The following is a 12996-nucleotide window of genomic DNA, read 5'->3' as shown; positions in this document are numbered from 1 at the left end:
TTAAATATAAATCGGGGGCAGAGCGTATGAAAATACGTGATTTATAATAAAATCACTTGATTAACTCAAATGGGCCGACGAGTTAGGTTTCTACAGATGTGAGCCTTTATAATATTATGATATGATTTAATGCTAACATTTTGTTTACGAACAGGGTTAAACGTTAACATGTTTTCGTGTATTACATTGCATGTTGCCTATCAAAGGGAGCAATATCATCAATTATCATATTATAATTGCTGTGAATTTTTTTTTTTCTATAATAAGAAATTTCAATTGATTATTTTTTTTATGGGGAAAATCGTATTAAAACTAAAATATAAAAAGGGTATATGAGAATGTGTAATGAAAAAAAAAATGATCGAGGATACCCATTTACGAAAATATTTTTAAAACTGCTTGAACCGATTTTATGGGACAACCATAACAACACCTAAAAGGAGAAAGATATTGAAAATAAGTCGTTTAAATTTTATTGCATGTGGTGCAACAATTTTAAAAAAAAAAAGGCAATAGCGTTACATCAATAACATCACCTTAATTATCGAATTAAATAATAACTAAAACAAGACGAACTCACTAAGAAAACAAAAACATATTAAAAAAAAAAAACCCTCAAAATCTCATAAGCATACAACTCATTTTCCCTGAGATCTATGCCGGTGACGGAGCTGCTCCCTCGTCAATCTCCGGCGGTGATGCTCCGTCGGATGTTCCATCGTCATTCTCTGGTGCCGGAGCCTCCACGTCAGCAATCTCCGGCCCCGGAGCCACCATCTCATCAATCTCTGGTGTTGGGGCCTCCACGTCAGCAATCCCCGGTCCTGGAGCCACCGTGTCATCAATCTCTGGTGTTGGGGCCTCCACGTCAGCAATCTCCGGTCCTGGAGCCACTGTGTCATCAATCTCTGGTGCCGGAGCCTCCGCGTCAGCAATCTCCGGTGCCGGAGCTTGGTCCACGTCGGCAATCTCTGGTGCCGGAGCTTCTCCACCGTCATCGGAGAGTGGCGGAGGAGCTCCGACGGCGGATCCGTCGTGATCCGGTTGCGGTGGCTCCGCCGGAGGGGAAGAAGCGTGTTTGAGGGCACAGTATTGCTTAAGGAAAGAAAAGAAGAACTTACTGCGGAAACGACCGAAAACAGTTTTCTGACAATCCTCGTCGATCTTCTGAACAGCGTGACAGCAATCTTGTCCGAGAGCGCACTTACGAGTGACGAAAGATTCATGGATCTCTCTGAGACAGGTTCCGAACTCTTTGGAATGGCTCAAGCATTTTTGGACTTGTGGGTCCACCGGGAAAGGCCTGACACCGCCGCCGTGGTAATGCCAGTGGCGGGGGGGGGGGGGTCGACAGTTCTCTTCCTGTGTTGCTGCGACATGGGAAATCGCAACGGTTGATACAAGGACTGTGGTAAAGAAGATGACGAGATTCTTCATTTCTTTTTTTTTTTTTGTTGACTTGAAATTTCGTGAAACAAAGGTTAAAAAGTACAAAAAAAATAATGGGTAAATAATTAAAATGAGTGGAAGATTTATATAGAGAGTTTGGTTGTGTGTGGATTGATAATTAAAGAATCTTAAGAGATGATTTTGAGATGATTTTTTATGATATTTTGTAAGTTGTTAATATCTCTTGTTATCTTATAAAATATGTTAAAAAAATCTAAGATATTATTAGAAAATCAAATGAATTTGATTAGGGTTGGTATGAATTTGATCAGGAATGTAATATGTCAAATCCGACTATTTTTTTTTATGTAAAACCGGAAAACTAAATTCAAATTAAACCATGTTAAACAAAAAAAATGGAGAAAACCATAATTTTTTAAAAAAACATCAATAAAAATTGAATTCAAATCGAACAATTCAATATGAAAATGGAACAATATAATTTTTCTACGATCAAAATAATCGAATAAGAAAATAATCAAACAGATTCTGGTTACATATATTTTGGTTAAAATCTCTTTGGACCAACAATATTATCCTCTTTTTAATAAAGGCCCTTTGCCCCCCATTTCAATGGGCCCCACTAATATTCAGTTTTGGGCCGCCCAATGAGATCTGACGTCTCTTGAACGGAGCTTCTCTTCCTTTGCGTCGTCGAAGATATCTCCGTGAAGTTTCACCAGTTTCTCGAGGACACTCGCCAATGCACCATCCTTCTCTCTCTCCTCGATCTCTCTCTTACCCATTCTGCATCTTTCACTCTCTTTGAAGTAATCGTAGCCATTGATCTTTATCAAGTTTCTGCCGTGATCAGGCCACACCCCCCTCCTGTCGTCCACGATAACCACGTGCCGTTCTTCCGCCAGGACAAGATCAAGGCTCTTCCTTTTGTTACAGCTGTCTCTTCTGGTAATGATTCGTCTCCCGAAGTAGTCTCCGCTCGGATCGAGCAGCTTCACCACCCTCTCGGCGTACGTGGGGCCCGCCATCGTGTAAACGTTCATGGAGAACAGCTCGCTTGCTTCGCGCAGGAACTCGCGTACGAAAGGACGCAACTTTACCAAAATCTCGCCGGAGTCCTCGAGATAGATCCTCCACAGGTCGTCCCTTGAATCCGCTTCTTCGATCAGATGCTTCCATGCTCTCGAAAGCTTCCAGATTTCACATGTCTGGACAAGCGTGTGGTCCAAGTCAAGAACCAGGTGAAGCTTCTTCTTGGCTAGATAGATTTCCGACCTCTTTCGCTTTATGAACCCCACGGCTTCGTGGGTTAGCTGTAATCCTTTCGCCAAGTACCGGAAAGGTCGAGCCTTGGAATTGCTCACCGCCGATTTGCATTGGCAACAGATTTCGTCGCAGACAAACCAGTGATCGCAATCAGTCTTAAGATCGATCTTCCATGTTTCATCCCTGAGTTCGATGGAGGAAGAGACTTGTATGTCAGTTCCAGGCATGTTTTCTCTCAGATCTTGCGGCTGAATTCAGGACAAAACCCTAAGGAGAGAGCAAATCGAAATCTTTGGCAACCCAGTACAAGATTTTTCCAGGGAAACTGGATGAAATCTGCGTGTTCCTCTTTTTCACAGACGGAGAAATCCAAAGGGTTTGTGTCAAATTTATAGAGAAGCCAATGGTTCAAATCCTGTTTAGGGTATGAGTAATGAGTAATGGAAATTTCTTACAAATCTCAGGACTCTGTTTTTGAAGCTTCACACGGTTTAAGCACCCAAGAGATCACTTCAATGCAAAATTACGGATTTGCCATTGGGCTCAAAAAAGGAAAGAACAACTATCGTTTTTTCCTCGAAGAAAAGAAAAAAACTTTTTTTTTTCGTTGGTTGCACGCTTACCGACGTCGTCAGGCGCTTTCGCCGATCATCCTCGCTGGTAAAAGGCCATTGATACAGAGGGCCAGAGGCAGCGGCGCAACACCCCCACCTTCTCCGCCGTGACGAGGAGATAAAAAACGGTGGTTTCCGGAAGGTACGTTCTTGTCGGAGATTTTGATTTTCGGAGCTAGTCGCTGTCGTTGATCGGTTTTTGGTGATTATTATACGGTTCTATCATTTCAAGGTTCGATTTTTTTTAGATGATTTGCCTGACAGGATATCAGAGAGGAATTTAGGGATTTGGGATGAATTTATTCGTTCTTTTGGTGGATGTAATTGGAACGTGTTTGAGGAAATCGTTTTGTCACATTTATGATTCAGTGTTATGTTCAATTTAAGGGGTGGAAAACTCCAGTGACTGGAAGATAATATGAATGATCTTTGATTGTGTCTTCAAGTAGGGATTCGGAGTGCACAAAGGCAGGTTCGACATATACATCTTGGCTAAGAACATTCAGATAGTTTGCAAGTTTTTGGTATTGTTGAGACGGATGAGGAGAAACAGAGTATGATCATGTGTGTGAGTGGATAATGTGATTGTTTTGAGATCTGAATCATGACAAAGTTTATGTGAAGCATAAGAGTAGGCAGAGATCTTCTGGAGGCAATGGATGATGAGATTTCTGGTGAAAAAAATGCCGATGAAATCGCGAGGCCTTTAGGAGAAAAAAGTACTGATCTTGATGTGGACCTTAATGGAAACAGAAAGCTGAATGAAGGGGGAGAGGAGCTATCTATATCAGAACCTACTGATCAGAGTAACAATCTGGTCTGTGTCTCGGATGATAAGTTTTCATTTCTAAGACTGGAATTGAATGAGTTGGGATGTGGTGAGGGAAGTGAGAAGACCGTGGAAGAGCTACGGAATTTTCTGCCCAGATGGGTCACCCGAGAACAAGTATTATATATGATTAGAGATACCGGGGAAAACGTAGTTGAAATCGTCAATAATTTCTATGAACATGAGACAAAGTTCTACGAGCAAGTCGCTTCTGTTATATCTGTCACTTCTAGCAAAAGGGTTTCCTGTGGTATTGAAGAAGCACCTGTTCCGGGACTTGATTTCATCAGCTGCATTCCTGAGGAAAATGGGGGTTCTCACTTGACACAATTTCACAAGCTTCAGGGCACGGCTAAATCCCTGAAGAGCAGTGTTTCTCCTGTGAAAAGGAACAAAAAGATCATGAGCAAACCGAAAAAGAAAGCGAAAGCGTATTCTAAGCCAAAATCTACAGACTCAAAACAGGCTACAATCACCAAGTTCTTCAACAAAGTTTCTTCAAACAAAACTAAAGCTTGATGCATTGGCGTTACGGCAAAGGGTTGGTGGAAAAGGTCTGCACGGTGACTCAGAACAAGAAATGGTGCTTAGTTTCTGGTGAAATCTCATGGGGGAGATGATCGATCTATATGTGCTGATGTTTCACTGGAAGCAATTTTGTAGAGCCAGGCTTTGGAGGATCTGTGTATTCAAGCATGAGAATTTGGATAAGGCATACGCTTGTATGGTTTCTCTCTCCAGAACAACAATTTTCCAAAGAAACCCAGAAGAAAATACAAGTGTTTCATCTCTGCACTCTGCAGCAGAAAATCTGGATGTGGCCAAGTGTTGCAAAACCTTTGGGAACTCAGGAATCTGGAATGGGCCCAAAGGTATGTGTATTTGAAATCAAAGCCTATGTTCTTGATCATGTAGGAGGCAGAAAACCTAAAACCACAGAGTATGTGCTTCTGTGCCATAGTTTTTTTCTTTGATCATTTTGTGCTTTTATCATCCATCATTTTCTGGGCAATGAAACATTCCATGCTGGTTCCACCTTTCAATCTTTAATCTTAATGTGATATTACCAACATTTCTCATTTCTCATTCCACAAGGATATGAATCTTTGATTTGAGGAAATCTAAACCAATTTTTGTAGTTTCATGCATCACTGGTGGTGTTGGCAAACCATATTGACTGAGTTCCTCTATTATACTGTAAGAAAGAACGGTTAAATATTATATTATGTATCTCTTTATCAAAATTGACTGAAGGGTAGTTCTATGTCATTCACGACAAGAAAAAAAAAGGAGAAAAAAAGGAAAAAAAAAATATTATGAGCTCTTCACAGTTCCAAAGCAACTAATCCTAGCAAATGTGTCATAGGTTCAAAAAAGCTTCCATCATCACACGAACATGGCGGTGTTGTATCTTGCAAGGTCCTATAGCTTCTTCCGTTCCGAGTCAGTGAACTGGTGTTAGAGCATTTCACCAATAAAGATGAAAACTTGTCGTGAGATTCACGATCCTCATCTCTCCGTGGTTCGACATGGTGAACGGTTAACGCACGTAGAATATCGATTCACGAGATGCAATCCACGCTCCAAGAACGCTTCCATCTCCGCAGCTTCTTCGCCCTGAAAATCCGACACCCACACCCACGGGTTTCATTTTATGTGGCAAACGCAGATTTTCTACAGAAGCAATATCAAAATGACAAGGATCGAGGTAGATACTTTGTGGGGTTGGCCAAGACAAGACTGAAGGGACAGAGTCAGAGATTTTGTTTTCAGACAGAAGTTGACCAGATTTTATGCTCCAAATCCGAACATAACCATCTACTCCACCTGAAGCACTACAAAAACGACGAATGAACTAAGAAGATCCGAAGAAGTTCAGATAACAAGAGCATGCTCATGGAAAAAAAGTGTTGGACCTGACATAACGAATCTTTCTGATGGATCGATCCCGAATTGGATACGCATATGGGAATTTACGTGACCTTCGTACGATTGGACAGCTTCTCCTCTCGTCATGCGTTGATCGTATAGCTTCATCTAACGTAGGAACAATCTGGATTTTAGATAAAACCGAAACATATTCATGGAATTTCATTTGCATGGTCAAGCCGGAAAGATAAATGGAACTCACCGATCCATCCATGGAGCTTGCCATTAAGTAGTGATCATACGTTTTAAGCGTTGCTAGACTAGATACATTGGAGACAGAACAGAGTCAGACAAAAAAAAACATGAACATAGAGGATGTGGAAGTAAAAGGAATCTAATACTTGGAAGAATTTTTAGTTGCTTGCTAACCATGTAACAGAAGAAGGCATATAGATGATACGAGACGGATTTAGATTTCCTTTGAGCTGCAAAACAGAACCCAAAAGACAACATCGCAAGACATTTTAACTGTCTCATGTCATGTGGAGAGCGTCTTAAAGATACAAAAGAAATACCTAAGAAGAACAAAATTATTGAAGGATTCATTAAATGTATAATTGTTATATGAATCCCCCGAATGTTGCACCGGCCAAACTTTAGAAAGGATCGTTAATCAGAAACTCCCATCATAATTGAAAGAAGATGTTTAGTACCTCAAACCATTGCCTATTAGAACTTCTTCGACCAGTTTTATTTGAAGAGTGACAGTGATACCGTATCTGATGTCTAGTGAGCCTAGAAGAAACTCTCCCTGGTCTCTCACGAGTATCAACCGACACAATGGCTCCATTCCTTAGCCCACATTGAATAACATTACCCTGAACAAAACATCATATCAAGACAAATTACAAAAATTGTGGTTAGAACAAAAAAATTTCAGATGGAATCTCAAGTCAAGTAATTTCATCTCAAAATCCAGGAGAAACCACAAAAAAAAAAGACAAAGAGTAGATTACGAATGGAAACACATACAGGAACAGGCACAAATTTCACAAGTCATGTAAGGAAACTTTACCGATTGATGAAACTGTAGTGCCAAAACATCACTTTTACTGCGCAGAAACCATGAAGACGCTCCCCTTTCCACGTCAACCAATGCACCACCGAGATTGGTACCTGAGGCAAAGAAAAAATGGCAAAAAATGTCATGTAACACCTCAAGATATGTAATAGCTAGCGGCATTTCAAGTTTCAACCATTATTTGCTCTGGCTATGATCATGGCCTATGTGTTCCTCATAGAGAGCTTAAGTCAGATTTTAGCTGGTCAACTATTCTTATCCCAAATAAAGAAGAATAAAGTTTTGAACTCAGTAAATGATGGGAACACACTAAAGCTCAGTGCTCGAGGATCGGAATCATCAAGTATATGAGAGAGGTGTAAATGAGAAACAACAACTCAAACAGACCACTTAAAAATCATTCCATAGGTGAGAAAAACAATGATTTGTATATCAATTGGTACATGATCAGGAAATGCCCATTTCTCGACAGAGACATACAACACAACAGCTAGACCCACAGCTTAAAGAAATTGTGTTCTCCCTGGTCAAGAACTTTGAGCTAGCTCACGTTCTAAGCACCAGCAACTAGGAGCTAAAGGATCACTCTTTTCCATTAACATAAACTCGTTGTTGAAGTGAAGTTAATCCAGGATGAACACAATATGAAAATTGCAAGACCAAAGGGAGAAAAAAAAAAAGTGAAAATAAGAGAAGAGGGCCTACCAATAGCAGCATGACTTCCATTTAAATCGCAATCAGCTGTCCATATGGTGCAATCAAGGGAAGCACCCCCGTGGATGCTCTCTCTAGTGATTGGAAACCTAGAATTGAAGTCCAATGCACGATCGAGGTTCAAAACAAAAACTGATCCAGAGACCTCTGGCTCAAGGGTTGTTATCCTGTTTCTTGTGTCAAGGTCTTACAACATAGAAACAAGAAAAGCATTGTGTACCAATACAACAAACATAGACTAGCCTTCTGGAAAAGCAGAAGAAAATGGAATATAAGAGGGATTGAGCAAGAAGACCACTAAATTATCAAATTGAGAATATTCTGAGGATACAATGCTCGGTTTGAATTGGACGTGTTTTCGGCTGCATCATATCTCCCCAACAAGTTTATAGAAGATATGCTTGAAGACAGTTGTTCCAAAGCTCCTGCAGGCCTCCATATTTTCCAAGGTGACTCCCTATCTTGTAGACCACTTTCTTTGCAAGGAAGCACCCGAAATGGAGCACATTCACATCCAAAATCAGAAGTTTCCAAGGCTTCTCCAACATCCAGTAAACTGTGAGAACAAACTTCAAACCATACGTTGTATGAAAGATTTAACATTTCTTACTAGTGACGGACATCGTAAATACTGACATTACTTAATATCATATTCAATCTGCAGAAAAGTTCAGCATCCTATAATGAAGGTTGAACAATTTCCATAACATTTATTTATAATAAATACATATAAATATGCATAGTCATGCAAACGCGTCTACAGTTTCATCAGACAAAATTCCGATCAATGTGCTATACTTTTCCGTTCCTTGCATCTAAAGGGCAGTCAAACTAGGACAGCTTGGACTATGCGACAAAGTTCCTATCAGACACATCAATAGCGAATTTTTCTCTAATTGGCCTAAATGTTTAAAGAACATGCGAATACTATTTTGTCAAAAAAGGCAAGTATGATCCCAAATATAAAAAATCACTATCATAGTACAACGAACTAATTCATCAAAAGTAAATCGTACCCCAGGGAGCCAGTCATGGTGCCCGTCAATAGAAAGTCTCTCCTGATTAGACCTTCTAATGTTTGTACACAAATCTGGGCATGTTCCAGAGCAGCATCGGCTGTCTTGCTAGTGTGCTCATAACGCCATACCTATGATATTTTAGTCATATATTACCATAAGAAAAACAGAGTTGCAAAAAAGAAAAAGATTTCCATCGAAGGCTCCTATAAATATCATCTTAGGAAAACAGAGTCGAAAGGGATCAAGGTAAACTAATTTCAAGACGTAAACAAAGAACATTAGCTATCATCATACTTCAGGACAGGAAGCTTGCAATTTCTGGATCTCCTCCTTGAAGTTGCACTTCCCCTTATCGAGTGGAATAGCATTACCATTCAACTCTCGGAAAGAAAGTAGCTTAGCTGCTTTTAGATTGGTTCTCTTCTGCAAATCAGGTTCCTGCTGGATGTGGTGAGGGAAGTGAGAAGACCGTGGAAGAGCTACGGAATTTTCTGCCCAGATGGGTCACCCGAGAACAAGTATTATATATGATTAGAGATACCGGGGAAAACGTAGTTGAAATCGTCAATAATTTCTATGAACATGAGACAAAGTTCTACGAGCAAGTCGCTTCTGTTATATCTGTCACTTCTAGCAAAAGGGTTTCCTGTGGTATTGAAGAAGCACCTGTTCCGGGACTTGATTTCATCAGCTGCATTCCTGAGGAAAATGGGGGTTCTCACTTGACACAATTTCACAAGCTTCAGGGCACGGCTAAATCCCTGAAGAGCAGTGTTTCTCCTGTGAAAAGGAACAAAAAGATCACAGTATTGGAAAATGCCACAAACAGAGAAGCTCCGAACTCAGGATGTGAATTAGTAAAAATGAATCTTCGTGAACTAATGATCTACAAAACGAAAACTTTCATGTTAAATAATCATGAACTCGGAAATCCATGCGCTTACATCAATTGTGGAGCTTCTAGTATCACGGTCGCATATTGTGAAAGCATAAAGTTCATAGCTTTGCTAAAATAGTCCTAACAAGGAGCTTATAAGTTATCAAAATACCATGGTCACCGAATTATCCCATAAACAAGCCCAAAATTATCAACAAAGATTTGAAATTTTAGACATCTACAGTATCTGCAACTCTTCATGAATCACACCTTCGCAAAACCGAGAATCAACAAAACCCAAGAATCAAATTTGAAGCAACCATATATGTGAGATCGACCTGTGAAGGTTTTGGGTCGGGATTTTGGGCGGTTTTCGAAGAAGAAGAAGAATTGGAGCCAGGAATACGGCCTTTAATGGGGAAGTATCTGTTCTTCTCCGCGTCGTAGTAAAACCCAGGAAGCTCTGAAGCAAAACAAAACCAGTTCTCACGTAAAACGCCAATACACAAACAAAACCCACGTCAGAAGAAGGGAGGAGTTGTCATGAGGAAGAATTCAGACCTGGTTTCATGATGTTTTCCTGTTCGGACGCCGAGAAGGAGAAAATTGATGGAAGCCGGAAGTGTAAATATATAACTAGGTTTGTAGAACAAAGCACTATTACTCTATTAGTATTTGTAATTTTTAATAAAAAAATTCTTTTTTTTTCACATTCTCATAAACTCAAAACAAGCTTTAAAAAGTAAATTTTAATTCGTACATTATAATAAATTAAAATAACAAAGTCTAGACAAAACATTATATATATTATTGGCATTGCTTACACATAAGAGAACCGTGAGATTAAAAAAAAAAAAAAAAAGATAGAAGAGAACACAACACAATAACCCTGAATTTACGTCAAATCACAGAAGAGCCCTGACTTTTCCGGAACTTCAAAAAAGCCCTGTACTTAAGTAAATGCAAACTTTAGTCCCTGAGGTTCCAACAACGTCTCAAATAGAATTGGGGGCCGTTAGCTTTTTCCTTCAGGGTTTATTCTCATTATATCTCCTCAATTCTTGTGCTGCAATCTCCCACTCTCGGATCCAGCAAAAGGGTCGATGATAACGTTTATAACGACCGGTTTTCTTGCAGAGAATGATTCAGAAAGAGCAGATTTCAGTTCCTCGGGTGTCTCGACAACATAGCCTTTGCCCCCAAAAGCTTGAATAAGCCTATGGTAAGCTGCATCAGGGACAAAAGATGTAGGAGCTGGATCATCTTTGAAAGGGCCCGAGATCTCTTCAGGACTCCTCCGGTCACCACCATAGACGCCACCATTGTTGAAGACTATCACCACCACTGGGAGATTGTAGCGGACCAGTGTCTGCATGATCAGATAAAAGCAACAACAACATCAAGTCCTGACCACTATGTTTATACTGATTTTTCAGCCATTGTCCTTCCCCTACCAGCAATCAACTGCTGAAACTTATGGACATCATAAACATTCAAGCCAGCAAGAGTGTTTCTCATTACAATAACTGTAAAAGGAAAGTTTTGGAAACAGAACACCAGAAAAATCATGCTTCCCTTGATTGGTATACATAAGATATTTCAATGACCAGTTTAAAGAAGTTTGGCAAAATACTACTGGGGATCAAATGCAGCAACCAGGAAGGCACCACAAGCAAAATAGGTGAAAGATGCAACAGTTGCCACAGAAGAGATGCAACATGCAACTTCATGACAGTCTAAGACCATGTACTCGAAATGTTCCACCAACTTATCCTAAAATCAAAGCCTTTTTAAGTTTCTGAAAAATCCAGACAACCACACTATCCACCAGCAGAAGCATTCACATCTTAGAGATCACTCTCAACGAGAAGGAAAATGCATTTACCTCCACTTCCATGGCACTGAACCCAAACCCAGAGTCACCTTCCACAGCAACCACAAGGCGTTCAGGCGAAGCAACAGCTGCAGCAATACAGTATCCAAGACCAACACCCATTGTGCCCCATGTCCCTGCATCAAGTCTAGTCCTTGGCTCTTTCTGAACCAACACCGACCTTCCCACATCCATGGTGTTGGCTCCTTCCGACACTATAACAGGACTCGGGCTGCCGACAGCCAAAATGGCATCCCTGATTATCCTCATAGGCGTCAAGAAATTGAAGGGCACGACATCTTTCGCCAGCTGAGCCTCCATTTTCACCCCATTATCCTTGGCTTTGGTAGAAATTGCTTCAACCCAAGGATGAGTCTTCCCGAGACAAAAAGGATCATCCTTTACCTCTCTGTTGATCGTCTGAAGAATTTTTTTGGCATCCCCAACAATGCCCAGATGGGGCTTCCTCAGTTCAATCTCTTCTTCAGAGACATCGACCAGTATGAACTTCACGTCCTTGGACCATTTCGGCGACTCTCCGAAATGAAGCAGCCAATTGAGCCTCGCCCCGACCACTAAAGCCACGTCGCATTTGCCGATGGCCAGCGACCTCGCCGCGCTCGCCGCGAGCTCGTGCGTGTCCGGCAACAGACCCTTACCCATCGGCGTCGGGAGGAAGGGTATTCCAGTAATTTCCACAAGCTTCTTCAGCTCATCCTCCGCTTTCGCATAAGCCGCACCTTTCCCGAACACAATCAATGGCCTCTCCGCTTTTCTCAGCAGGGAAACCGCCGATTCAATATCGGAGCTCCGAGGAGCCGGAACCGGGTTGGGTTTGCGCGTTTTTTCAACTTCCACGAGCAGATTCTCCGCCTCGGCCTCCGAAATCTTCTGGTGCAACACATCCGTCGGTAGATCCAGATAACACCCACCGGGTCGACCAGCGACGGACCGATCGAGAACCCGAGCGACGCAATTGGGGATTTCACGAATATCCTTCACTTTCTCCGACAATTTCGAGAAGGGTCTCACGGCCTCGACCTGATCGAGCTCCTGAAAATCTCCTCGACCCGCGTCTTTCTGGTCGCACGAACCCGAGATCATCACCATCGGCCACGTATTTGCCCAGGCGTTGGAGAGACCCGCGAGGCCGTGCACGCAACCCGGCCCTGAAACCGTCAGGAGAATCCCTGGTCGACCCGTGAGATACCCGTACGCGGAGGCCGCGTACCCTGCAGATTGCTCGTTGTGGAAGGCGACGAAGCGTATGCCGAGAGCCATCGCGCGATTGGCCAAAGATGTCACGGGAATGCCCACGACGCCGAACATATGGGAGACGCCGAATCGGGCAAGAGCTTTCGAGACGAGGATGTTCCCGTCGACGGATAGCTCGGCGGCGGCCGCGGCCGCGGAATCTGAGCATTGCTTACACATAAGAGAACCG

At 41.8% G+C, this 12996-nt stretch overlaps 5 protein-coding genes across 11 annotated transcripts in view; 1 reads left to right on the top strand and 4 right to left on the bottom strand.

Moving 5' to 3' along the window:
- Positions 1-654: 654 nt before the first annotated feature.
- On the bottom strand, positions 655-1437 carry LOC104821158 (skin secretory protein xP2-like). Its single transcript, XM_010551958.1, has one exon. The coding sequence runs from the start codon at positions 1435-1437 to the stop codon at positions 655-657; it is 783 nt and encodes a 260-aa protein (XP_010550260.1).
- A 516-nt stretch (positions 1438-1953) lies between these two features.
- On the bottom strand, positions 1954-2916 carry LOC104820857 (RNA polymerase II C-terminal domain phosphatase-like 4). The gene has a single exon (XM_010551487.1). It carries the CDS (start codon positions 2901-2903, stop codon positions 2040-2042), a length of 864 nt encoding a protein of 287 aa, XP_010549789.1. The 5' UTR covers positions 2904-2916; the 3' UTR covers positions 1954-2039.
- Positions 2917-2947: 31 nt separating this feature from the next.
- LOC104820854 (DNA ligase 6) lies at positions 2948-5198 on the top strand. Its single transcript, XM_010551481.1, has 3 exons — positions 2948-3052; positions 3141-3432; positions 3740-5198. The coding sequence occupies exon 3, from the start codon at positions 3946-3948 to the stop codon at positions 4636-4638; it is 693 nt and encodes a 230-aa protein (XP_010549783.1). The 5' UTR covers positions 2948-3052; positions 3141-3432; positions 3740-3945; the 3' UTR covers positions 4639-5198.
- A 119-nt stretch (positions 5199-5317) lies between these two features.
- On the bottom strand, positions 5318-10306 carry LOC104820856. 6 transcript variants are annotated; one of them, XM_010551482.1, is made up of 13 exons: positions 10241-10306; positions 10018-10142; positions 9097-9243; positions 8800-8930; positions 8115-8339; positions 7775-7950; positions 7064-7164; positions 6702-6866; positions 6418-6473; positions 6251-6308; positions 6036-6172; positions 5836-5954; positions 5318-5736 (listed from the first exon to the last, which is right to left on the bottom strand). In XM_010551482.1, the coding sequence occupies exons 1-13, from the start codon at positions 10248-10250 to the stop codon at positions 5660-5662; spliced, it is 1527 nt and encodes a 508-aa protein (XP_010549784.1). In that variant the 5' UTR covers positions 10251-10306; the 3' UTR covers positions 5318-5659. The 6 variants fall into 6 exon arrangements, 5 of the variants coding, with proteins under 5 accessions (XP_010549784.1, XP_010549786.1, XP_010549785.1 ...); XM_010551484.1 differs by having other exon boundaries at positions 5836-5946; positions 6036-6156; XM_010551483.1 differs by having other exon boundaries at positions 9097-9240.
- Positions 10307-10466: 160 nt separating this feature from the next.
- LOC104820853 (2-hydroxyacyl-CoA lyase) overlaps positions 10467-12996 on the bottom strand; it is a 2970-nt gene continuing 440 nt past the window's right edge. The window contains exons 2-3 of one of the 2 annotated variants that reach the window (XM_010551479.2): positions 11565-12967; positions 10467-11048 (exon numbers count right to left, since the gene is read on the bottom strand). In XM_010551479.2, the coding sequence (XP_010549781.1) occupies positions 10734-11048; positions 11565-12967 (1718 nt within the window). In that variant the 3' untranslated portion in view covers positions 10467-10733. The remainder of the gene's footprint in view (positions 11049-11564; positions 12968-12996) is intronic. The other variant, XM_019203379.1, reaches the window with a different exon arrangement.

This window comes from Tarenaya hassleriana, unplaced genomic scaffold (genome assembly GCF_000463585.1).
Source record: "Tarenaya hassleriana unplaced genomic scaffold, ASM46358v1 Cleome32, whole genome shotgun sequence".
Classification (NCBI taxonomy): Eukaryota; Viridiplantae; Streptophyta; class Magnoliopsida; order Brassicales; family Cleomaceae; genus Tarenaya; species Tarenaya hassleriana.
Note: the sequence above shows the minus strand (reverse complement) of the source record. Positions and strands in the feature narration are given on the sequence as shown.

Coding starts and splice junctions, on each gene's coding strand:
- LOC104821158 (XM_010551958.1), bottom strand. CDS start 1,437: ATGAAGAATCTCGTCATCTTCTTTACCACAGTCCTTGTATCAACCGTT.
- LOC104820857 (XM_010551487.1), bottom strand. CDS start 2,903: ATGCCTGGAACTGACATACAAGTCTCTTCCTCCATCGAACTCAGGGAT.
- LOC104820854 (XM_010551481.1), top strand. CDS start 3,946: ATGGATGATGAGATTTCTGGTGAAAAAAATGCCGATGAAATCGCGAGG.
- LOC104820856 (XM_010551482.1), bottom strand. Junction 7,165..7,774: donor TGGAAGTCATGCTGCTATTG/GTAGGCCCTCTT, acceptor TCTTTGCCTCAG/GTACCAATCTCGGTGGTGCA. Junction 6,309..6,417: donor ATGCCTTCTTCTGTTACATG/GTTAGCAAGCAA, acceptor CAATGTATCTAG/TCTAGCAACGCTTAAAACGT.